The 26,372-nt window shown below is 39.1% G+C and overlaps 1 protein-coding gene and 1 pseudogene across 1 annotated transcript; both read right to left on the minus strand.

The window, feature by feature from the left end:
• Positions 1-1,765: 1,765 nt before the first annotated feature.
• Positions 1,766-10,472, minus strand: LOC126622104 (ABC transporter G family member 25-like). Its single transcript, XM_050290760.1, has 3 exons — positions 10,254-10,472; positions 9,030-9,846; positions 1,766-2,988 (listed from the first exon to the last, which is right to left on the minus strand). The coding sequence occupies exons 1-3, from the start codon at positions 10,356-10,358 to the stop codon at positions 1,955-1,957; spliced, it is 1,956 nt and encodes a 651-aa protein (XP_050146717.1). The 5' UTR covers positions 10,359-10,472; the 3' UTR covers positions 1,766-1,954.
• Positions 10,473-17,321: 6,849 nt separating this feature from the next.
• On the minus strand, positions 17,322-19,078 carry LOC126622513 (protein ENDOPLASMIC RETICULUM-ARRESTED PEN3-like; annotated as a pseudogene).
• Between the last annotated feature and the right edge of the window lie 7,294 nt (positions 19,079-26,372).

The following is a 26,372-nucleotide window of genomic DNA, read 5'->3' on the forward strand; positions in this document are numbered from 1 at the left end:
TATTGAGAAGCGAGCCTTTATTTTATAAAAGGGACTCCCTCACCTTCAACGCCACAAGCCGAGCCAACTAAGGTAACATAAGCCACGAGCCGAGCAGCCGAGCAGCATGTGCTACTTCTAGTTGAGCATCATTTCAGATTGAGCACTGCCTCATATCAAGCATCAGTTCAAAACAGGATCTAGTTACTTCGGCCCACACATGGACTGAATTCCAAGTCTCCAGCCAAAAGACACTCTTGATTGAAGACTTGGGGGACTACTGTTTATACCATATTTAGGGCCTCATATTTAGATCTCATACAAATACTCATAGGACTTAAATGTAATTATGTGATAAAGGAAGGGGCAAATATGTAATAAGTGAGGAGCCTTATTCTATAAAAGGACCCCTCACCCTCACAATTGAGAGAGGCCAATTCCTAAGGCTTCTCACCCCTTCAAGCTCTCACTCTCAGAGCCTCGCAGATTCATTACAGAGGCTCTCTCTTTCCCCCTCAGAAATACAATATCAGTGTGGACGTAGCCCAAACCTTGGGGTGAACCACGATATATCTTGTGTTATTTACTTTACTTGCAGATTCACGGTCGGATTTATGTTGTTCCAAGACCTCCGATTTTGTGCATCAACAGTATATCTTGGGGACAATCCTATCTCGTGGCAGTCGAAGAAACAATCTACTGTGTCTCGGAGTTCTACAGAAGCTGAATATAAAGTGTTGGCTCACTGTGCAGCGGATATTTTTTGGATTCGATCAGTGTTCAAGGACATTCATCAATACATATCAATACCACCTTCTTTATATTGTGACAATTTATCAGCCTTAGCATTGAGTTCAAATCCTGTCTTCTAATCCAAAATCAAACATCTAGATACCAACTATCACTTTGTACATGAAAAGGTTAAGAAAGGTGATCTTACGGTTCACTATCTTCCAACTGACGATCAAGTGGCAGATGTGTTCACAAAGGGATTACATAGTCCTATCTTTCTTAAGCATTGCAAAAAGATTGGATTAGGATTCATGTCTACAGCAAACTCAGTTTTAGCAGCTCAGCTTCGTTTGAGGGGGGAGTAATAACCATATGATTGTGCCATGTGGCACTGCAGCCATGTCACATTAGATTGAGTTAGCGAGGGTATTTGGGTCTTTTGTAATAGGCCTAATGACTATAAAAAGGAAGTTGTAGAGATCATTTTTGGTTAAGTTGTATTCGACTATTGTGAGAAATACAGAGAGCATTTCCTTCATCTTCTTTCCTTGTTCATCTTTCTGCCATTGTTTCTTTCTTCAATCCTTCATAGATTCATAGGTTAATAATTTGAAGTATATATTCATCACACTTCAAATATGTCCAACTATAGTAATACTGTCTCGCGTATAGTAATGACAAGTGTGTAAATAAATTGTTTTTGTTTACATAGGCCATTGCCCCCAAGATTTAGTTATTCTTTTTTTTTTCTTCCACCAAAAATTTTCCATTGCATCGGAGAGCAATAGCTTATTCGTAAATTGGTGAAAGCAAGGAAGCCCTCAATCCATATATAGATAACATCTCGCAGGTTCGTCTAAAACCTTGGAACCTACGCATGCACATTCGGAATGACCTTTCTCTTTGTGGTATGGCTAAAGTTTGAATTATGTATCAAACAGATCGCTTGCTTTAAGGTGCTTACAATATGTATTGACCAAAAAATAAACTACAATGTAACATATATGAATTAATTCATCAATGTAACTTCATTAGTATATGACATTTTAAGATATACAAGATTGGTATATTATTGCATTTCATCGATACCATTGAACGATTACAGTGTTGCTAACAGACGATCTATCAACTTGTACAAACAAACACAAAGAAAAATAAATTCATCCATTTCGGAGAATTACAACTAAAGAGGTCTTTCGAAGAACAAGGAATCCAAATGCAAGTAATTATTGTATGAATTATTTCAAACTTTACTGCGTTTCAATGCAAGGTAAGCCACTAACCTATATGCGAAAAACATAAACAACATGACACATATGCTCGTCGCAGGGCTAATTTGCCCTACGACATCTTGCTCGACAAACTTGCAACTTGCTTTGTGATCACCTGCATGATCATGGTGATGAGATGAGCAGGCCAAGAGGGATGATAATTTACTACCTTCCCCATATTGGATATTGATTAGCAGCCTATAACTATAAAAGGTAGTAGAAATATATTTGAGCCAAGCAAAACAAGACGGAACCTTATGCACGTAATATCCTCCAGTCAGCACAAAAGCTAGCATTGTCACTGTTGCTATCGTGGAGGCCTGTTTGGCATCCATGATTGCCGCGCCTAAAGCAAGGCCAAGCCCTTGAGACACTAGCACGTAGCCGAGTAGAACCAACAATGTTAATAGAAAAGCGCCCATGTCGGCTTTTAATCCAGCCATCCAGTAAGCCATGACAAGAAAGATTGTAGGAAGAATAAGCTCCATCGGTAGGTCTCCGACCATTCGAGCCATGAAATACGAAGAGAGAGTGTACATACCCGAGGCCTGCTCCTTAATGAAGATGGCACGTTCTTGGGGAAATGCAAATACCGAGTTGAAAGAAGGTAAGACTCCCCAAAATATAGAGATGAAGAAGAGAAGGCCTAAACGATCCTGGATATCTAAATAATCTGATTGCCACCACATTAGACCAGCTAACAATGCACCGGCCACTACCTGTAGAACTCGGAGCGAGTTGAAGGACTCATGCTTTCGTTCCTTGAGGCTTCTTTGCAGCAAAATATGGAATTGGTTGAACCAAGTGGAAACAATATCACCAATACTTGTTCTCCGCTCTTTTGAACAATGACTCTGAACGTAAGTCGTTTCTTTTGTTGCTGCACTGGTATTGTCCAAGCATTCAGCTTTCACCTTGGGAGCCAACAAGGTATTGTATGAGGAAACAAGGATTTCTTTCATGTTGGGCTTATCCCTTTCGCCTAGACCATTAAGTTGGCACACTCCTGCATACATAGTTCAATGAATTAGTTACTTTCTAATTTGAATCCCTTTTTTTGGAAGGTATATATAGTTCTCCCACCAAAGTACACATGGATAAATTCCAGACAGTAAAATTTCAATCCTCCCAAGAATTGAAGACCATGGCAGCTAAAGAAATTGCCCAAATTTATGGCAGAACATTAAAGACACTTTTTATTTTTATTTTATAAATCTACATACTGATACATTTGTTTGTGGTCACTATGATTCATCAACCATTACACCATCTAACTCAAAACATCAGTCTTTTACAATCAATATTGATCTAAACTTTCATTATCTAGAAAATTAACTTCATCGAAACCATTAAGTGGTCTATCAAAAGATAGATAGCCGAACGTAATATTCTCATATTAATAATAAAAATAAGAAAGAATTTGGATTCGGTCCCTAATTACTAACACTCTTTAACTAAAACCTTAATGGTATTCAATTTTTTTTTTTATCAAAGTCCCTTGACTTTGAAAACCTCATTATATCAATATTAATATGTATATTTCTATATGTTTGACATTTATGAGATTTATAATCCCATATTGTGTGTGTATATATATGGCATATAAATCCTAGATTTAAAGTCCCTCATTATATTACAATGTAATAATATGAAACGGCTACGGTAAAAAGTTTTCAAAAATTTTTATTGAATAAATGAATAAAAACAATGTAATAATATGAAATCATAAATAGCAAAAGAATGTATTAATAGTGTTAAAAAATTGTAAATAAGCTGTATAGTAATGTACCCAAAAATTCATATAGATACATTATTTTGATTGAAATTTTATTATACCAAAATCTTAGAATAAAATTTTATTAATTTGAATACTTTAATTGAAAGACAAAATATTAAATTTTAGTATTAATTTCTCCCTATAATCTTACAAAGATTGATAATTCGTCTTACACTTATCAGATTTTTTAGTTTTTCACAAAATAAAACTTTTTATTTTATATTTTTAAATAAGGGTACATTTGAAATTGAAAAAGGGGTAAATTTATAGATTTTACATTAAAAACTGGGTTCATTTTACATAAAAAAAAATGGTACATTTACCAAAAAAAAAAAAATTGGTACATTTTACATATAAACAAGTGGTACATTTATAAAGTAGAATGGGTAAATTATGGGTACAAATAAAATAATAAAATAAAATAAAAACTAGACTACAAATAAATCTTTTAAAGAAAAGGGCACAAAAAGTAATTAATATATGGGTACAACTAAAAAGAAATTTAGTACAGATTCAAAAAAGGGTTGCAAATTAAAATTGGGTACAAACTAAAAATAAAAATATATGATACAAAGTATAGCCATAAATATATATATATATACACACACACACAAACATACCAAATGTAACATTTCTAATACTAAATTAATATATTTTAGAAATTTAATTTAATTATGCTAATATGTAAATATTTTATTACTGAAATAATGACACTCATTAAAACCTAAGGACCTTGATAAAAAATTGCAAAGAAATAAGGTTTTAATCAATGGAATATAAGAAAGAGGAATGGGAACCTAATTTCTCTTAAAAATAATCATCATGACAACAATGAAAAATGCTCAAGTCCTAAATCTAGTCTAATAATATTGTAATATCAATGAGGAAGACGATGTTTCATTATAAAATCATTTAGCAATAAAATAAATAGTTCATCAACACCTTACAAATGTAAGGATGGTATTTCCTTACTTGTCAGGGTCCAAGTGTTGTTTACATAATCTAAAGTAGATATCTATCTGCATGGATTCAATATTTCGTTTAAAACATTGAAAAGAATGTGGAATTACTGAGTATGATGCGGCTGACCACATTGGTCCATTTATTTATTTTACTTTAAATCATCAGTCATCACATTGGTCCGTTTACCGAATAGCAAATTTTGGTGGAACTCATATAGTCATATTTATTTGATTATACTACTACGTATAATCTAATGGTTGAAAACATAATCTATATAATCTAATGGTTGAAAACATAGCCCATATGTGTCATCATGTGCAAACAAATAATAAGTTAACAAGGTGAGCATCCACTAATGTTGCTGCTGCCACTAAAGGGGTGGCCACCACTTACTCTGATTTAATTTAGTGGAAATGTTTATACTAATTTTACTTTTGAACTTTTTAATTTTCAAACTAAAAAAGGCATAGACAGTGACCAAGAAAACCCACTTAAATTATTCAAAGTGGCCAAATTAAACGAATGCTCACATTAAGTTGAGGTGAAAATTTGTTGTAATCATGTTGCGGTATTGGACTATATATCCAGTCCACTATCCAAATTCCTACTCAATAATTTCAAGTTAAAAATATCATGATCATACATAGATAGACTATATTGACATACACGGTTATGTACGAAAACATTAAAACGACTGTTTTTTAATCAAATGATCAAATAATTATATCATTTTGTGTGATTTCGCATCATTGAGGACATACTTAAAATTGTTATAAAACACAATTAGCCCTAAAAGTTGCACCTTAAGTAACGTTATTTCAGAAATCGTTTCATTGTAACTCCTCATAAAACGGTTCGTTTAGGAAAAATCAGTTAAATGAGATCAAAGAGGTTTTACCAAAAGTGGGACGCAAGTATGATTCCCGATAAAAACAACATATAGATATATACTATTTTGCAGTCTTATGCTACTATATAAGTACTAATATCATTTAATTAAGATGATGGAAAATATAGGCTAATCTATCTATTAAGATTAAGATTAAGATTAGGCGGCAATCGAGAATATGTTTTATAGATAATTTAAAAGAGTAATATACATATATGAAGGGCTCACCAAAGAGGAAGAAGATTAGCCAATTCAATAAAGAGACAATGATATGATTTGCCAACTTCCAAATGTTTATGCTTCCTTAACTAATAGATGTTTTCTCGCGCCACTAATTCTGTCATCAATTTCTCCATCTCAATCCACAATGTATATCTCATTATATTGTCTAGGAATAGATTAAAGGACAAGTTAAACAAGGGACAAGAAACCTCTCTATGTTTATCTAATGCTCTAAAGTTTATCATTTTCTGCCTTGAACAAGAATAAAAAGGATTAAAATTCCCAGATATCTAGTCAAAGAGCACTTGTTCTACGCTTAATTGTGTATTGGTCTGACATAATATTTGACAACTACTGAAGCCGATAAACCAGTCCCATTTCAATATTCTAGGTTCTCAAACAATGCCATGCTAAAACTTGATCCTTCAATGGTGGAGTGAGTTTAGTAATTTCGAGATTTTAAACAAATGGTAGAAGCATCGTGGCCGTTGGCTACATGTTAGAACAGAGAAATTTTCCAGGTTCCCAGAACTGTAGCTCAAGATTGACAGTCGGTGTTCCTACCCAATAGAAATTTAGCCGTGTGCCTTTTTCTTTTAAGTTGCGAGCTAGGGTTGTCTTCCTGACGTAAGGAGCGTGTATTTTACGAAGCAACATAGCATGCATGATCCACTATCCTCAATGAAACAAGACAGGTCAACTTTATTGGGAATTCAAGTGATGGGATTCAGTGGACGGTCCAAATTAAGACGTGTAGCCCATAAAATAGATAATTGAATCGCTGTTGAAATTAAGGATATATGATATATGGTGGTAGTGGCTAACATCCCACTCTGCATACTATATTATTTCGTTCCTCAGCACACTATCCCATACCGCATATTTCTCCCTCATTAATCGGCCTCCTACTAAATTAGGAATACTTTGCAAGTCGAAATCCATCAATGAAAACCATGGGTGGCTCTGCACCGCATAAAGCATTATCCTTCCCCACCTGCTAATGATTTGTTTTTATTTTAATTTTTGAAACAAAAATAGAATGATTTGCATAGAACCCATATCATATTCTAATAATACAATATGTAAGTTTCTATACACGTTTAATTTATTATTAAAAGGATGCCAGTGAGGATTAAATAAACAAAGAGTCTTTTTCAGGTACCAGTCAATGGTCAAAACATTAAGAAAACATTAGGGAGAGAGAGAGATTGTGTATGTGGGATTTAGATCTTCTCCGCATTCTCTCAATAGAGATTTCGAAGATCAATGCAGCATAATCATGCGGTCACAATTAAATATTTTTTATATTTTTAAAAGTAAAGTAATCTTCTTTTGTGTGAAAAATATAAAAAAAATTATTGCTGTACAATCTTTGATGAAGGATTATGATGCATTGATCCTTATGATCCCCAATGAAGGATCCGGAGAGGATCTAAATCCGTGTGCGGCATAAGTAGTGATCGAGCTCTCCAATTCAAGAAAAGATCATCCATCTAGTGTAAAGAAAAACAGACACGTGGAGAGCACCAAAGCATTTTTAATATGACCACCATTAATATCCAATACTAAATAGGGATATTTTAGTTAAATACCTAAGAAAACGTTTAACGAAAATGTTTTAGTATAAGTATAACTAAAAAAATCAATCAAAACAAATTTTATAAAATATTAAAATAATTCAAAATAATTACACGATTGTCATTCAATTCTATCCCATTTTTCGACTGGATAATTTTTTTCCTTCAACTAGTTGAACAATTTTTTTTAAAGACCAGACGATCAAATTTTAGAGACCTGTCGATCAAACTTTCCATTCTCAATATCACTATCCAACAATGATATTAAAAAAAACATATTAAGTAATTAATTTTCTCATAAGTTTTATAATTTTAATGTGTATACAAGTCAAAAAATACAAAAAAAAAAAAAAAAAGAATGGACCAACACGAAAAAACATAATTGCACAAGAAAATGTCGCACATATTGTTTTTTTTAAGTTGCTATTAAAAGTGACTTGAACTTTTTCGGTGACATGAAAATACATGCGGCCCCAATGATTGTTGTTGGCGACAATTTCTGGCAATAGAATCAGTGGTATGTAGGTCATGTGCATAGGAAAGGAAATAAATGTTCCTATGCTTATAAGAGTATTTGCCTATAATTTGTGACTTGATCCAAATCAAATGAGAAGGAATTGGTGGTTTTCTTAAAATTGGTTTTTGTGTTTTTAAATTCTTTATTAAAATTGATATTTAATCTGGATTTGCCTTTGCTAAATATCTGTTTATTAACAAAGGAAACGGTATATTAATGATATTTATTTATTACATTATTCACAATTGAGACTCGAAAATCAGGATTAAGAATTAAAAAATGCCGTGTCTTCCTCTAAAGAACACTAATAATTAAGCACAAATAGCTACTTGACAACCTAAGTTGTGGACTTGTGGCAGTTAATGATCAATGCGCCATGACACCCTCGATAAGTAGGACGCAGCCATGAGAATGTAGCGACCCATCACCCATACCATATAATATATAACCATGATACAAGTCCATAACATATTCAATAAGTACATCGATCCACAGCAGTAACTCACATCCTAAGTATGGAGAAGTAATTGCCCCACATATATATGTCTGGTCTCTCTCTACTACTCCTGACTGGGACTGACTTTGGATGTTTGGATCACCCCAATCACTCATTCTATTTGTCCACTATTCCAGCATAACCAATTATTTCTACGTTGAAATCTCAACTTTATTTATGATATTAGTGTTAGTTTTTGGCAACTCTAATGACCACACATATTTTATGTCGAACACAATTTAGTTGTTCACAAGTGAGGGAGCTAGCTTTCAAATAGATGAAGAAATGTTTCCCATCATTCTGATGTGGAAGTTGATTGAATTATTACTTAAATGACATAAAAGTTGATGATTGAATTATTACTTAAATGTTAATTAGTATATATATTTTTTATTAATAACACATCATTTAATTTACAAATTTAGTTTATAAAGCATTATTCAAATCTTGGTTACGCACCAACATTTGTTGAGTTAAAGAATAAAAAACAAAACATCAGATTTTGGCAGAATTTAAGTAAGCTAGGAAATCAATTTAACTTAAATAATAATTATCTTCCAAAAAAAAACTTAAATAATAATTAAAAGGTAGGAAAAGGTAACATACCATTAGCGAGATCAAGGAGGAAGTCAGCAGGGTTCATGGGGAAAGCCGGCGCGAAGCCAATAGATCCAAAGTAGTTGATCGCCTCACTCCCCTTTCCAAAATACAAACACCTTCCGTCGCACAACACCAACACCGAGTCCAACATCTGATACACTTGGCTCGACGGCTGGTGTATCGACGTCACGATCGTCTTCCCCTTGAGAGCCAGCGACCCCAGCGTGCTTAGCAGTCGGTGCGCCGCCGTTGAGTCCAGACCCGACGTCGGCTCGTCCAGAATCAGTAAGCTTGGATTCATCAGCACCTCGTGCGCTATGCTCACCCTCTTCCTCTCCCCTCCCGACACGCCACGTACGAAGGTGTTGCCGATTATGGTGTTCTTGCACTTGTGCAAGCCGAGCTCGGAAATGACGGACTCGGCGGCGGAGACTTTTTCCTTTTTGGAGAGGGTGCGAGGGAGCCGGAGGAGGGCGCAGAAGACGAGGGTTTCGCGGACGGTAAGGTGAGGGTAGAGAACATCGTCCTGAGGGACGAAGCCGGTCCGACGGAGGACGGTTTTGGTAAGGGCTCGACCGTTGGCAAGGACGGTGCCCTGATGTTTGCGGTTGAGCCTGCCGGCAAGGGCGTTGAGGAGCGTTGATTTCCCGCTTCCTGATGGGCCGAGAATGGCTAGGATTTCTCCGGAGGACGCCATTCCTGTGATTCCATGCAGAATAGTCCGTTCTTGTTCTTCTTGTCCGGGTTTGTCCTTGTGACCAAACAAACAGTCTCTGTACTGTGATTTGTTGTCTATCTTCACTTTGTAACACACGTCCACGAACTGCATCATCACCATCATCATCATAAGCAGCATACATAAATATTTGTATGTGAACTAAGCACTACTACGTACAGTCAAGAAAATTGTAGTCAACTCACAATTCGATTTTAAATCAAACTACATATGGTTATTTAACAAAAGTTAACTTTTATTGTTGTATTTTCCCTTTCGTCTTTAGATAAAAGAAGGAACTATGGCTGTCCAGAAGTTTCTTAGACGCCGAGGTGCATAGGAAGATGGACATGTTGTATAAGAATCTTTTCTCAAGATATCTTATAAATTGTTGAGGTCGTTGTTCTGGATATTGTTCCTCCAGTGAGAAAATAGGTAACTAGCTAAGGCAGAGTCAAGTTAATTTAAATATTGGTCAACCGTGACATGCAGTTGCGAATATTGTTAATTGTTACCTTGAGAGTGATGGGAAAGCAATTGGAGGAAGATATTAAGGAGGGCAAGTGATCCGGTGAGTGATCTGATCGGTTGGGAGTTTGATCTCCACCATTAAAATCCATCTCTGCTGCTACTGTATATGTAGTTTCTTAGTTAATAGTTATTTGAAGTAATAATAGAGGTATGTGTCTAGAACTTATAACTTAGAACTTAGAGAGAGATTAGAGAGAGAAGCATATGAGAGAGCAAGTGAAGGGCCAAGGGGGCACAAGAGAGGGTATTTATGTAGTTGGGTAATGTGGGAAGGTGGAGGTCTTTGGGGTGGGTGGGGGGTTGCACTGCCACGTCAAAGTGACTTACCCACAACAGATGTGCTACGTGGCAGCTCCGTGCAACATTTTGCAGCTTTTCGAGAAGGATTCATGGAAAAAGTATAAAGAATGATGAACATGGATATCTTCCCCCCTTCCCCCACCGAAAAGGATCCTCGCTGGATTTTTTTTTCTGGAAATTTCGAGGATTTCGTGAAGTCGTTTATCTTACATCGTGCAATCAATTTTCGTTAAGTATTATTTATATTTAATTTTAAATTTTAAATTTCAAATTATTTCTGACCACATGATGTACGATAAACGATCACGATTACGAAATTTCTGGGATCCCTAAGAAAAGGATCCGGCCTTCCCCCACTTCATATATCTTTTTCTTTTTCTTTGATTCTTTTTCTCTCTATTTTTTCGCTTTTTCTTTTGTGTTTTCTTTTCAATTGAATACGTAAGACCGGAGAGATTTTTTTATGTACCAAAAACAGGATTCAGTCTATCAAGTTTCATTATATTAGGAAATAGATAAAAAAAATTCATTTGTATCATGACACTTGTATCAAACTCGTTTCATTCTATGCTTGAAACAACCAGGGACAGAGAGACAGACAGAAGTCGATACAAGCAGAATGACTAACCAAAGTACGTTCAGTTTCATCACCTAGGCCGGACCAAAAGCGAAAGCCTAGCACTAAGTTCAATCTCTAGTGACAACGATCCCAAATACCTGTCCTCCAAAGGCATAGTCTTTTAGTGCTTTCTTCTTTATTTCAAGATGCAACTGTATTTTCGGTACATTAAAAAATCTCTCGTGTGAAATGGATATCCAAGCTATAAAAAACTGGTTTTGGGAAGAGCACACATACACAGGGGAGGGAGAGGGAGCAAACTCTGTTAAGTTGTGAAAAAAGTGCATTTGGAAGGAGAAACTAAGCTTTGAAAATTTGGAATGAACAAGGGAGAGAAAAATGATCAGATGCTGTTAAGTTGGAAAGAGCACACATACATAGGGGGGAGAGAGAGGGAGCAATTCCTGTTTTAAGTTGTGAAAAAGGTGCATTTGGAAGGAGAAAGTTAGCTTTGGAAATCTGGAATGAATAAGGGAGAGAAAAATGATTAGATGCTGAGAGAGGCTCTGTCTAGGTGTTAGGCATTGATCACTACTATAAATAATTTTTAAGCAATTAAAAATTTAGAATGAGTGTCTAGACTGGCTAGGCAACCGTCTTGTTTGCCTAAACCTACTTAGGTACCCGTCTAGCCTACCTATATGAACATAAGTAGGATGGGTGGGGTTAACTAGGCCTGGGTGAGTCTAGACAGATTGGGTGGTTTTGTGACATTTTATTTTTATTTTTTATTATTGTTTAAGAAAATAGTTTAGGATTGCGACTCTAACTTAGAAAAAAAAATTCTTAACTTTTTTTTGTATTTTATGTTTTCAATATGTTGTATAACTAGTATAGATTAAAGTATATATATATATATATATATATATATATATATAATTAAGTAGTGGATGGTGTTGGTAGGCGTCAAAGATATGAAACTTGTGTAGATGATGAAAACATGAAAAATGTTACTTATGCAACATTCAATTCAAGGATACGTAGGCCGTTGAAATACGGTCGCTGCTACACACCAAAAGCACAACGGAGAACCGGGAGATATTTCAGAAAGCGGCAGACACCGTCATTTTACACCCCACCGTCCTACATGTCTTATATATAGACATAATGTGCATGCCCTTATGGAAAAGAATCTCCATTTTTTCAGAAAATGGGGATAGTTGTGGGTTCGATCTCACTTTTTGTTCATATATATGTATACTAGCCTTCACGCGCGTGCATAATGCATTTTTTGAATCACAACGTGCTACGCACGACTTACACGTTTTAAATGTATTTATATGCATGAATTGCTTCAATAATTTTTTTATGACAAAAAGAAAGTCAAATATTTGAAGTAAATGAATAATATTAGACTATGCTATAAGAAACCTCTCATAAACCAATTAAAGCAGTTGAATCCACATAATAAAATCGGTCTTTCAATTTCCATCTACATTCTATTGAATTTACATTAGGGATAAAGAAAATAATATTTAATAAACAGCTGATTGAATCACATTATTGCTAGCACATTATGAGATTGAGCCCACCCGCTCCCCCTTAATGTAGATAACATCGTTTGTTAAAAAAAATATATATATTTGACAACTAATTGATTCACATTATTATGCGTGTGTGAAAGACATTTTTTATAACTAGCACTACGCGTCTCTTAAGTGTTTAAAAATAGAAAAAATAATATTTAATAAACAACTGATTGAATCACATTATTGTGCGCGTGCGAAAGACCTTTTTTATTACCGGCGGTACTCGTCTCTTAAGATATTTTGAATGTGTTTTAAAATAGAGAAAATAATATTTAATAAACAACTGATTGAATCACATTATTGGTAGCCTATTGTGAGGCTAAGCTCATCCCCCTCCCCCTCAGTGTAGATAATACCGTTTGTTCGGAAAAAAAAATTATTTGACAACTAATTGAATCACATTATTATGCGTGTGCGAAAGACTATTTTTAAAACCGGCACTACGCGCCTCTTAAGATGTTTTGAACATGTTTAAAAATAGAGAAAATAATTGTGAACACGGAAAATTCCTGAAACGAAAGAGACAAGAACAATCGGGCACAAACAAATATTATGTATTTAGATGATTTTGGGTTACAATCTCTCTCTAATTTGATCCTCTGATTCGATCTCCGTAAGGTGTTGATTTGTGGATGTTTCGTTGATCCAAGGGCCGTTGGGGCTTGATCTTGGATGAACTGTTGGAAGTTTCTTCAAAGGGCCGTGGGCTTGATCTTTGAAGGTGGATTTGAGCGGATCTTCAAGGAGCCGTTGGGGCTTGATCTTGAGTAACGGTGATGAACGGATCTCCAAGGGCTTTTGGGCTTGATCTTGAAGAACAGTGATGACCGGATCTTCAAGGGCTTTTGGGCTTGATCTTGAAGAACGGTTGGATGTGTGGATTTGTCGACGTTGTTGATCCAAAGGGCCGTTGGGGCTTGATCTTGGATGAACGATGAACGAAGAACGAAGAACACTTTCTTCGAGGGCCGTCGGGGCTTGATCTTGAAGGTGGATTTGATGAAGAACGAAAAGGGCTTTCTTGATCCTTCGGGATTTGCTTGAGCGCTTCGGAGTTTCAGAGCTTCAGAGCTTCAGAGCTTCAAGGTGTAATATGAATTCCTCTCCCAAAATGAATGAAATGGGCTTGTATTTATAGAATTTTCCAATGCCTAATTTTGAATATAATATCCCAGATGAAATAAGTCGTTTCTGCCAGGTGTTGACACGTGTCCTATTTGATGACTTTTCCAACTCATTTCAATTTTCGTTGAGTCACACGCTACGTGCAAAATTTATGTAATACATGAGCGTTGACACTTTGATTTATCGGTCAACATTTATTTACGAAATTTCGATGTCTACAAATGCCCCCACTTCAAGGCACGTCGTATACATGTGCTTGTCACGTGTAGGAGATGCGTTTTGAAGTCCCTTACTGTAGATGTCGATCCAAGGGCCATTCGAGGCTTGATCTTGGATTGGGCTGGAGATTTCTTCAAGGGCCGTTTGAGGCTTGATCTTGAATTGGGCATGAGATTTCTTCAAGGGCCGCTGAGGCTTGTTCTTGAACTTTTGTTTGAAATTTCTTCAAGGGCCGTCGAGGCTTGATCTTGAAGGTTGAAATTGGACCACAAGGAGCTTCATGTGGTAGATGATCTTTGGCTCTGGTAGTGGGTGAATCGGCACGTATTTTGTTGCGCTTGTTGACTTTCCACAGCTTTGATCTTGAACTGGGTTGAAGGTTTTTCTGGATTCCTTCAATTGTTGATTTTCCACAGCTTATTCTTGAACTAGGTTTTGATTCAACGGTGGTAGACACTTAATCTTGGATCGGACTTGTGATTTCTTCCAGGGCCGTCGAGGCTTGATTTTGAATTCGGCTGGAAGCTTCTTCAAGGGCCGTTGGGGCTTGATTCTTGAAGGCTGACTCGAACACATGGCAAGCAGGCACGAGGTGAAGGTGACGACTTGTTGCTTTGTTCAATCTTTCTAATTCACACCTGAGCAGTTTGGTCAACGGTATGATCTTCAAGATTGATGGGCTCTTCTTCCAGTTGGTGACTTGGTCTTTAAGGATTTGATTCAAGGGTGGTGAATCGGCACGTGCAGCCCACAACGCCTAGTAAGTCGACCCAAGAATTTGAGGGTCAAAACGAGTTCACCGTCCTCGGGCAGATGCGACATCTTCTCGAGTTCTTCATCTCAGACTCTTTCTGCTGAGTTGACTGTGCATGCTGCATTCTTCTCTGCTTGTTTCTTTAGGCAGATGTGGCAACTTCTCGAGTTCCTCAGTTCGGACTCCTTCTGCTGAGTTGATCGTGCAGACCGCATTCTTCTCTGCTTGTTCCTTCTGCACCTTGTCTCCACATGCTGCAAGGTATCATTTTCACTTGCCTTATCTGTCCTCCAAGCAGATGTGGCAGTTTCTTTGAAAGTACAGCAGCAGTGGGAAACGAGTACTCGAGAGCAGTGCTAGGTAGGCAATCAGGGAAGGGTTCCAAGCAGTCGGTTCCTTACCCGAGTTTGAGTGGAAGTTCCGGCATATTGTTTTCTTTATCCTTGTCTTTGTAGGTAAGAACAAGGACAAAGGAAATGACAGGTAGAACGCATGATATGAGATACTCTTGCTTTCTACCCTGGTGATATGAGATACTTTTGCTTTGGAGTCATTGGCTTGTAGAGGTACCCCAAGGAATAAGGAACGCTGAATGACTCGAGAGGTTTCGTTGGGAAAACATTTTTGGAGATGAAGAAAGGCTCTGTATGTCTGCCTTGCTATGGAAGGCGAAGGTAGACAATTATAGGAAGTTCTTTGATACCTGTAGAGGTACTATTCTTTCACTCGTGTTGGCAACCAATGCGTGATTGATCTATATGGCTTCACGTGCTTTCTTCTTTATCAGAAATCTTCGACAAATTGTCCGTAATTTCCGCCAAGCTGAGTGTACATGTGACAGGTGTTGACGCGGCTGAAAAAGACTGGCGCCTCTTCGATATCTGGGATCGGTGCTTCGACAAATTACCCGTGATTTCCGCAAAGCTGAGTTTGCGTGTGATGGGTGCTGACGTGGCTGAAAAAGACTGGCGCCTCTTCGATATCTGGGATCGGCGCTTCGACAAATTACCCGTGATTTCCGCAAAGCTGAGTTTGCGTATGATGGGTGCCGACGCGTCTGGAAAAGCAAGATGCTTCTCCGATTTCTGAGCTTGCCTCTTCTATTTTTGAATGGCCTCTTCGAATTCTGAGCTCGCCTCTTCGATCTCTGAAATCCCGTCGAGTGCTGATTTTTTATAGAGGCATGCAGTTCGTTTCAAAGCACACTTGAATTTTCGCTTGTGAAAACTCCCCTCTTGTACTTCTAAGATCTTGATTTGTCCGATCTCTTCTTCCTTCAACACTTTGAAAATGTCTGGACCCTCCGACCGTCGTTTTGACTTGAATCTTGGTGAAGAGGCAGTCCCGCCTTCTCCAGACAACATATGGCGCCCATCTTTCATATCCCCCACTGGTCCTCTTACCGTTGGGGATTCGATGATGAAAAATGATATGACCGCTGCGGTGGTGGCCCGGAACCTTGTCACTCCCAAAGATAACAGACTACTTTCCAGGCGGTCTGATGAGTTGGCTGTTAAGGAGTCTCTGGCTCTTAGTGTGCAGTGTGCGGGTTCTGTGTCCAACATGGCCCAACGCCTATTTGCTCGAACCCGTCAAGTTGAATCGTTGGCGGCTGAAGTGATGAGTCTCAAACAGGAGATTAGAGGGCTTAAGCATGAGAATAAACAGTTGCACAAGCTCGCACACAACTATGCCACAAACATGAAGAGGAAAATTGACCAGATGCAGGAATCTGATGGTCAGATTTTACTTGATCATCGGAGGTTTGTGGGTTTGTTCCAACAACATTTGCCTTCGTCTTCTGGGGCTGTACCGCGTAATGAAGCTCCAAATGATCAACCTTTGGTGCCTCCTCTTCCTAGGGTTCCGCCGAGTGATGTGGCTTCAAACAGTCAACCTCCGATGCCTCTCATTTCTGGAGCTCTGCCAAGTGGTGAGGCGCTACCTGATCGTCTTTGAAGATCCCCTCTTGTAAATTTGATTTGATTTGATTTTTTTTTTTTAAAGGTATGTATAATGCAAATTTATGTAAAATTTCCAGAAAAATAAATAAAATGAACTTTTATTTCTCTTGATGCAATTTTTTTTTTTTTTATAATATTATATTTTTTCTGCGGTGCCAGAGGCACCATTCCTTTTTTTTTTTTTATGGCACATGGTGCTGATCAATCAAGATTCCATTTTTTTTTCTGCGGTGCCAGAGGCACCATTCCTTTTTTGTTTTTTATATTATATATATATATATATATATATTTATTTATTTATTATTATTATTATTATTTTTTGCTTTACTCATGGTGTCGTCCACCATCATCATTTATTTATTTTTTTATTTTTTCTTTGCTTTCGGTGCCTGGTGCACCATGTCTTTTTTTTTTTTTTTTTTTTTTTTTCATATTGTAATTTTATATGCACACATACATACATACGTACATACATCTACATACATACATATATATATATATATAGGGTGCATGATACGGGTTTGGAGGAGGAAGGAGGAGCACGGAGGAGGAGGAAGAAGGCTTCTCGGCCGGCTAGTCGTTTGACAGCGGTCTTTGATGTTGTTGCCAGCTGCTGTTGTGACAACCACTGCCCACTGCTTGCTACTGCGACGGTTACCCACAGTGCCAGCCTTTGAAGTACGCCGCGACATCAAACCCCAGAAGGAACACTGATAGGCACAGGAACATCTTGATGCAGAAATGGAACTGGCTCCAAACGGCCGCGTTCTCAACTTCCCTTCCCACAAACACTTGCTTTCTGTAACAACTAACCGCCCTATTGCTATCACCACTCGTCCCGTCTCCGCCGGCGTTCCTCAAGCCTAGGTTCTTGTCTTGCAAATATACCCACGGATCATCCCCTAGTTTGCGCAAGTCTGCCACTGCCAAATCGCCGGGTTTTTTTTTTAACACAACTTTGAACAGAGTCGATTCCTCAACGTCGGCGAATGAGTCCCCGAAGCGACTGCTCCGGCCTGAACCCGGTTCGTTCGCCTTCTGAATCACCTCATTCGACCTCGGGTCCCACAAACGGATATAACCCGAGTACCCAAAGACCCCGTACGTGACGGAGCTCCTGACGATCAAGCCCGTCTCTGGAAGCCTCCTCAGCTTTCTGACGGCCAGGTTCTTCGCCGAGCTTCCCGGCTGCCAGCTCAGTTCTGATACGATTTTGAGTGTCGATTCTTTTCGATCACGAGTATGCAATTCTTTTTGCGGGGGCAATTAAACGACGCGAAGACAGAGCTCGGCAAGTCAGCAATGGCTGTGACTCGCGCTTTGAAGATTCTGGGATTTTCCGGGTCGGTCCAGTGAATCGACCCGAGGTTTCGCACGCCTGAGAAATCGTAGAAGTGGAGTCCTGCGCCGGTTTCGGATCCTACAGCGGCAATATCAGGATACACTCGGCAAATCGAGGTTATGTCCTCTAAATGCGTACGGATAGTACTGGCGTGGCAGAGATTCCAATCGTCAGGATATCTGGACACCATGGGCGATCCAAACGGAGCCGTCGTCCCCTGCAGTGATCGCCGAATGACAGCTATCGGAGGTGGGTGAGGCTGCATCATCTCCATGCTTCTGCCTCGTTGATGGTGAAGATGGATTTTGGGGATGGAGACTGGGCTTGGCTGAGCAAATCAGGTAGGTTCCTGAGATCTGGGCCTGTGTTGACGACTCAAAAATATCTGGAGTCGCAGTGATCTTTATCGTCGAAGTTCTCCACCAGGGCGGCCGGCGGGTCTTCTACAAGTTTCCTCGGAGCCATCGGAGAGAGAAAGAGAGGATCTTGGATTGGGAAAATTTTGATTCTGCAATAAAGTCGAGCAACAGGTCTCGGAAGATTTGGGATTTGGGTCAGCTTCATGGTTTGACGGACTGGGGTCGTCGAGATTCCTCCTGTGATGTCTTCTAATAGCCTTGACTCGCTCAGCGATGCCGGGTGGCTCCTCGATGCTCCAACGACGGCGGATCTCTTCAGCTCCGATTTCGCGATGGAGATCAAGTGATCGCATTCGGCGTCTGTCAGCAGACCTTCATACACGAAAGTTCTAGGGTTCCATGAGATTAGTTTGACTTTGGTCTGATTGACGGTGAAGGTAGAAGCAGAAGAGGAGGTTGTCGATCCAACCCGTGCATCATAGATCAGAGACTTCGGCGCTGTGGGAATTGAAGAGAGAGACTGAATTTGGGTGCCCTCTGGGCGCCCCAAATTTCTACAGAGACGAAGGGAAAGGGAGGAGAGATCCACGGGAGTCATCAGAGAGCCAGGGATTGGACAGAGGAACTCTGTTGGAGATTGCGGCTTTGAAGTTTCCGACGGTAGTGCGGACGACAACCTCTGAAAAAGCTTTCATTTTCGCCGTGGGCTCGGACTAGCACCGGTGATCATACCCGCTGCTTTGAAGAGGTCTGGGGTTGGGTTTCTTCGCATATGAAGAACCGAATTGGGCTTGTGGCCTGCTGGGCCGAAACACTCATACATATATTATTTCTTTTTCCCTTTTTTTTTATTTTTTTTATTTTTTTTATTTTTATTTTTTTTAAAGAATGTAATAATATTGACTTTCAATAGTAAAACACTTATTTTTTTTCTTTTGATATGACTGAACTCGAAATTGAATGCTCGAGTTGCCTACGTACCCTTCCAAAGAGATCAAGTCGAAACGTAGTTCAAATACATAGATATTTTTTTTTTGTATTGTCTTTTGGTGCCGTTTGCAGTTTCAACTCGTGCAGACAAGGAGTGTTGGTGTCGTTTGAAGTTTCAACTCGTGCAGACAATGAGCATTTGGTGCCGTGTTGCAGTTTCGGCTCGTGCAGGCAAGGAGCGTTTGGTGCCGTGTTGCAGTTTCAGCTCGTGCAGGCAAGGAGCGTTGGTGTTGCCTTTTATGCTCATGCAGACTAGGAGCGTTGTGCCATGCAGTTTAGGCTCGTGCAGGCAAGGAGCCTCATGTCCTACAGTTTAGGCTCGTGTGGACAAGGAGCTTTGGTTCGTGCAGTTTAGGCTCGTGCGAGCAAGGAGCATTGTGTCTTGCAGTTTAGGCTCTTACAGACAAGGAGCTTTGGTTCGTCAAGTGATCTGAGAGAGTCGTTCCTCGCAATCTTCATAGCAAGGAGCCTTGACCGAGTGATTGAAGAAGTCTTCAGGAAAGAAATCACGCATCGTGATGGGGATGGACGATCTATGTGTCGAAATTTCCTCATTTTCAACACGTTCACGTTGCTTTGAAGGTTGACAAGAGCTGCTTTGCCCCCTTTCCGATTGGCGGACTTGTGGATGAGACGTATGCTTCTTGTGCAATTTCTTAGGAGTGACTTGAGTTCATCCTTCAATTTTGCTTGTCTTGGACGATGCCCCCAGCGGTTGAGGTGAAAACTTTGAGTCGGAAGAGCCAGAAGTGAAGGTGGTATAGTTTGACTTCGCCACTTCGTCAAGATCTAGCTCGATGATTCCTTTCTGAGCCAGCTTCATGATGAGATCTTTCAGCACGAAACATTTTTCTGTCGGATGACTGATGAAGCGGTGGAATTTACAGTACCTTGGACTGTCGGTGCGATTCATCTCTTCTGACCGTTTGCACTCAGGCAAACCAATCACCTTCTTTTCCAGCAAGTCTTCTAACATGGCAACCACATCAGAGTCGGGGAATGGATAAGTCTTCTCCTCAAGCTCCTTCAAAGTGCGTCTACGCATCTCTTGATCACGAAAAGCTTCGGTTTGAATCGCCTTGCCTCGTGTGGATATTTTGACGGGAGATGTGTTGACCGTCATCGCTTCCTTGGTGGGTTTCCATGCAGCCTTTTCCACCTTTGTCCCAAGAACTTTGTCGTTCTTGTAGTCGGCGATTGGTTCCTTCTTCCCATGATGGGCGATGCTTAACTCCATGTCATGGGCACGAGTGGCCAATTCCTCGAAAGTCCGTGGTTTAATGCCTTGAAGGATGTATTGCAAACCCCATTGCATGCCTTGGATGCACATCTCGATTGAAGAGGTTTCCGAGAGCCTGTCTTTACAGTCGAGGCTTAGAGTGCGCCATCTGTTGATGTAGTCAATGACTGGCTCGTCCTTCCACTGCTTTGTGCTCGTTAGCTCTAGCATTCTCACAGTGCGGCTGGTGCTGTAGAAGCGGTTGAGGAATTCCCGTTCTAATTGCTCCCAGTTGTTGATGGACTCAGGCTCTAGGTCTGTGTACCACTCAAAGGCATTTCCTTTCAGCGAGCGCACAAACTGCTTGGCGAGGTAGTCTCCCTCCGTCCCCGCATTGTTGCAAGTTTCGACGAAATGTGCAACGTGCTGCTTTGGGTTTCCTTTTCCATCGAACTGCATGAACTTTGGTGGTTGATAACCCCTTGGCATCTTTAGGGCATCAATCTTCTTGGAATAGGGCTTCGAGTAGAACAATGAGGTATGTGAGCTCCCTTCGTACTGTGCCTTGATGGTGTTGGTGATCATCTCCTGCAGCTGCTGGATAGAAAGAGATCCCATGAGTGCCGCTGCTTGGTCTGGCTCCGGCTTCCCATCGATTTTCTTCACCGGGGGTTCTTCGTCTCTGCTAGCTCGTCCCTTTAGTGGATCATCCTCTGGGTCGGGTTTATCGCCGTCTTGCGCCTCCAATCGGTTGACTAGTGCTGCAATTTGCAAATCTTTTTCTTCCACAGTTCGGGTTAGCCTTGCGATTGCTTCATTCATTTGAGCCAGCTGCTCATCGATTGAAGTTGCTCCAATGGTCATGACTTGCATGGCTGAACTGTCGCTTGAATCGGCATCGGAGAGCATGGATTCGGAGTATTTCCTTGGGCTTTCCCCCCTTGGTGCCCTTAGTGAGGCTAAGGTGATCAAAGGCTCGTGCCTTGGGTGCTCTTGTTCCCTTGGCAGAGTTGATGCAGAGGTGAAAGAGGCGGCAGAAGTAGCTCTTGCCATGCTTCGAGTCGTGATGCCCAAAGTGACACCAGTTGCGACGAGGACGCTTTTGTTCTTTGCGCCGGTTGCGGGAACAGTTTGAGCCTTCCTTGATGCCATTAATTTTGGAAGCGCGCTTGAATTTCTTGAACGGAGAAAGAGATGAGAGGCAGAGATTATCCCACCGGGCGTGCCAATTTGTGAACACGGAAAATTCCTGAAACGAAAGAGACAAGAACAATCGGGCACAAACAAATATTATGTATTTAAATGATTTTGGGTTACAATCTCTCTCTAATTTGATCCTCTGATTCGATCTCCGTAAGGTGTTGATTTATGGATGTTTCGTTGATCCAAGGGCCGTTGGGGCTTGATCTTGGATGAACTGTTGGAAGTTTCTTCAAAGGGCCGTGGGCTTGATCTTTGAAGGTGGATTTGAGCGGATCTTCAAGGAGCCGTTGGGGCTTGATCTTGAGTAACGGTGATGAACGGATCTCCAAGGGCTTTTGGGCTTGATCTTGAAGAACAGTGATGACCGGATCTTCAAGGGCTTTTGGGCTTGATCTTGAAGAACGGTTGGATGTGTGGATTTGTCGACGTTGTTGATCCAAAGGGCCGTTGGGGCTTGATCTTGGATGAACGATGAACGAAGAACGAAGAACACTTTCTTCGAGGGCCGTCGGGGCTTGATCTTGAAGGTGGATTTGATGAAGAACGAAAAGGGCTTTCTTGATCCTTCGGGATTTGCTTGAGCGCTTCGGAGTTTCAGAGCTTCAGAGCTTCAGAGCTTCAAGGTGTAATATGAATTCCTCTCCCAAAATGAATGAAATGGGCTTGTATTTATAGAATTTTCCAATGCCTAATTTTGAATATAATATCCCAGATGAAATAAGTCGTTTCTGCCAGGTGTTGACACGTGTCCTATTTGATGACTTTTCCAACTCATTTCAATTTTCGTTGAGTCACACGCTACGTGCAAAATTTATGTAATACATGAGCGTTGACACTTTGATTTATCGGTCAACATTTATTTACGAAATTTCGATGTCTACAATAATATTTAATAAACAACTAATTGAATCATATTATTGTTAGCCCATTGTGAAACTAAGCCCACCCCCCTCTCCTTTAGTGTAGATAATATCGCTTGTTAAAAAAAATTAATAATAATTTGACAACTAATTGAATCACATTATTATACGCGTGTAAAAGACCTTTTTATAACCAGCACCACACACCTCTTAAGATGTTTTGAACGTGTTTAAAAATAGAGAAAATAATATTTAATAAACAACTGATTGAATAACATTATCAATAGTCTATTGTGAGGTACTAATTATAAAAATAAAAATAAAAAAACTGTACACAAAGAATTAATTGTTAAAAAACATTGTTTATATAACGAAAATACCCCTGCATTATTTGGTGCATTATATTGCTGCTTTTGAACTTTTTTTGTCTTGGGGACATTTGTGTCTAAAATTTTTTGGTGAAGCCGTGACTCCAAATTGGGGCGCTAGCTTTGTATATGCAGAAGATATACATATATATTTGACATACATTGTGGGCTCGATTGATATCCAAATTTTGTTCATTTTAAACGTTGTTCAAAAAAAAATATTTATTTATTTATTTATTTAATTATTACGATACAACAAAGAGTTCGTCAATTTCTTTAAACTTAATTAGATGTCTCGAATATTTTCGATTTGACTAATATTTTGTAAGAATGATTAATGAGATGCAACTTGAAAAATAAATAATTTGAATTCTTAAAGTTCAACTTGATGTAGTCCCCAAACTAATCTCCATTTTTGTGAAAAATAAAGATCCTTTATCCTTAAGATCGTTAAAATTAGAATCCTTTATTTTAAAGATCGTTGAAATTCGATCACACCTTTTTTTTTTTAACAGAATCTCACTTAAATTTCTCCTGCAGCCAAACTAGGGCTGCACCGAAATTCAACTAACAGCAGTGGGGTGGGGTGTGCGGTACACCGCTGATCTTCGGTTACGGACGCGTGTCCAACGACAGAACCTTGTGGCACGTGACGCCCGCCCCACTATCCCTGGTTTTCCTTCGCCCCTTTCGTATACTTGTGCCGGCCTTTTGGGCGTAATGGAAGATTTAACTCTTCCACCAATATATATGGGCCTTTAGTATGTTTGTTTGACAGTAGTATTTAGGGTGCCTTTATCGGAACCCAATTTTAAATTAAAGTTCAGCCTACAAACAAAAAAATATTAGATTGCTGTTATTCTCATCCCCAACATTATTTCTGCACTCTCTTTTTAATGAAAATTTTAATAACGATCATGGACTAGAGCAAATTGTTCAATTTAAATATAAAGACGATCATGGCCTAGAGCAAGTTATTCAATCATGGTCCTTTCGACCCCGACAGGCCCAAAGGAACAGAGGTCCAAAGAGAAGTCAATGACCAATGAGTATGGAAAGGTGAAGCTGATCGCTTCAAAGAGCCCAGGTCCTTTGAATGTCTAGTCAGCTATCAAGCCGAGCACTTTCCCTTAGGGTGCGTTTGTTGCACCGGACTATTTTGGACTGGATTAGCTTCAGGGACTAAGCTGGATTGGGTTAGACTAGACTAAGCTGGACTAACTTAGTGAAGCGTTTGGTGCAGTGTCGGACTAAAAAGCAGAGCAATTAATCAACTATAATATTATATTAATTAATGCATAAATAGTAATATTTTATATTATTTAATGTTTATATAATAATATTTTATGTTTTTTTAATGCATATTTATTCCTCTTTCACTTTACTCCAAACAGACGCCCCTCCAGAACCATCTTCTTTTTTCTTCTACCTCTGGCTCAGCCCCATTTCTTCTTTCCTCCATCTTTTTCTACGAAACGCATGTGTAAAGTTCATCGCAAATCCTTCAAAACAAGCTCATCCTCTTCACCCTCTTGCCACTGTTAAGAATTTCCACCTTCCTTATCCTTTTTTTGCCAAAAAAATTCGGATCTCTCTCCTTCCTCTGATACATGCGTTGCCTTCTCCGCCTACAAAGTCATCTCATAATTTTCTGGCAATGTGTGGATTTTGAATTTTGGGTTGGATTTTGTAGTTATTTTTTCGCCTTTTTTTTTATAAAATTTTTGTGGTTGGATTTTGAGGTTTGGGCAGTAGGTGGAGCTTTGTTTCAGATATGAGCGGTGATTAAAGGGTGTTGCAGAGGAAGAGGCAGAGGCGAGGAAGAGGCAGATGGGAGGATGAAAGGAAGAGGTAGATGGGAGGATGAAGCGGAAGAGGCAGATTTTGCAGGATCTGGGTTTGAAATGGGTTGTGGGACGCGAGGAAGAGGCAGATGGGAGGACGAAGCAGGTAGGAGTGAAGCGTAGTAGTGTGGTCTTAGCAGTCCGCCCAATTTCGGGGGTCTCGCTAAGACCCTCTAGCGAAGCTGTTAGTCGGACTCAGTCGGAGCGAGTCTCATTAAACGTTGTCCCTGTGTGAAACAAACACCGGATTACAGTCCAGTCTAATCCAAGGATGTTTAGCGAAGCCAAACAAACGGGGCCTTAAAGTGCTTTCCAAGCACTAGATAGTGAGGTAGTCGCTAACAATGGATCTTCATGCCTAAGTCAGTTTTTTTATTTTTTATTTTTTATTTTTTTTAAAGAGCGAAAGTCTAGGGCATAGGTGAGTAGCAACAGTTTATCAGAGATTGGTAAAGATGAGGTAAATTTATAAGGAGGTGGCCAACCTAGGTGTAGGGTTTGCCCTACACGTGATGGTTTCTCATTAGCCAATGTGAGTCATCTGTAAGATGGATGAGAAAAGAAAAATCCCAAAATATTAATTATAAGATAATAACTTGGGATGGTTATTGTAGCATCCTTGATTGATTGCGACGAGGACATTCTTGTCTTCTTCGAAAAAAAAAGTTCACCCATTGTCTCTATAATTTTTAGAATTATTTTTTGCTCTGCATGAAGGGCACCACACTCAATGTAAGTTGAGTTCTCATCCTTCTTTTTTTTGGTTCGAAAGTTGAGTTCTTATCCAAAACTACTTAATATAACAAGAGTGGTCAAACATCTTAATGCTCTTGCAAGCAGGGTTTATTAACTTTTAAATGTAGGACCATTTTTTTTTTTAACATCCTCACACGGAGTAGAGGTGCTGAAATTTTAAATCTAACTAACACGTGGACAATTTAACTAGTGACATAAAGTACCTGTGGGTCGTTGGACATTTTATTTGGAATAATAACTCTTTTTGATATCTAATGATTCCTTTCACCCAAAACTAATGGCAAACAGGGAGAGTGCCCAACTCGTTACAAACCCTTGCTATTTACGTTTCTTAACTTTCCAGTATGAAACAATACTTCACACAAATGTCATAATCAGAACATTGATTATTTTCTTAATAATCAGATAAAAAAACATCTATAAAAAAATGCCAATTAAATTAAGAAATTTAATCATCAACCTGCATAATAGAACAAATCAATTGTTTTCCTATCAAACTCATTATGATTGAGTTCTACATTTGTGTTAATATATATATATATATATATATATATATATATATATAATCATCAATTTTTATTAATTTTTCGCAGAAATGATGGTTAGGAAATAAAGATTCAGATAGTAAAATACGCGAATAAAAATTGGTACA

This window comes from Malus sylvestris, chromosome 5 (genome assembly GCF_916048215.2).
Source record: "Malus sylvestris chromosome 5, drMalSylv7.2, whole genome shotgun sequence".
NCBI classification, from domain to species: domain Eukaryota; kingdom Viridiplantae; phylum Streptophyta; class Magnoliopsida; order Rosales; family Rosaceae; genus Malus; species Malus sylvestris.

Excerpts from the sequence above, each read along its gene's own strand:
- LOC126622104 (XM_050290760.1), bottom strand. The coding sequence starts at position 10,358 with ATGGATTTTAATGGTGGAGATCAAACTCCCAACCGATCAGATCACTCA. Across the intron at positions 9,847-10,253 it reads GCTTTCCCATCACTCTCAAG|TTCGTGGACGTGTGTTACAA; the intron begins GTAACAATTAAC and ends GTGATGATGCAG. Across the intron at positions 2,989-9,029 it reads CCTCCTTGATCTCGCTAATG|GAGTGTGCCAACTTAATGGT; the intron begins GTATGTTACCTT and ends CTATGTATGCAG.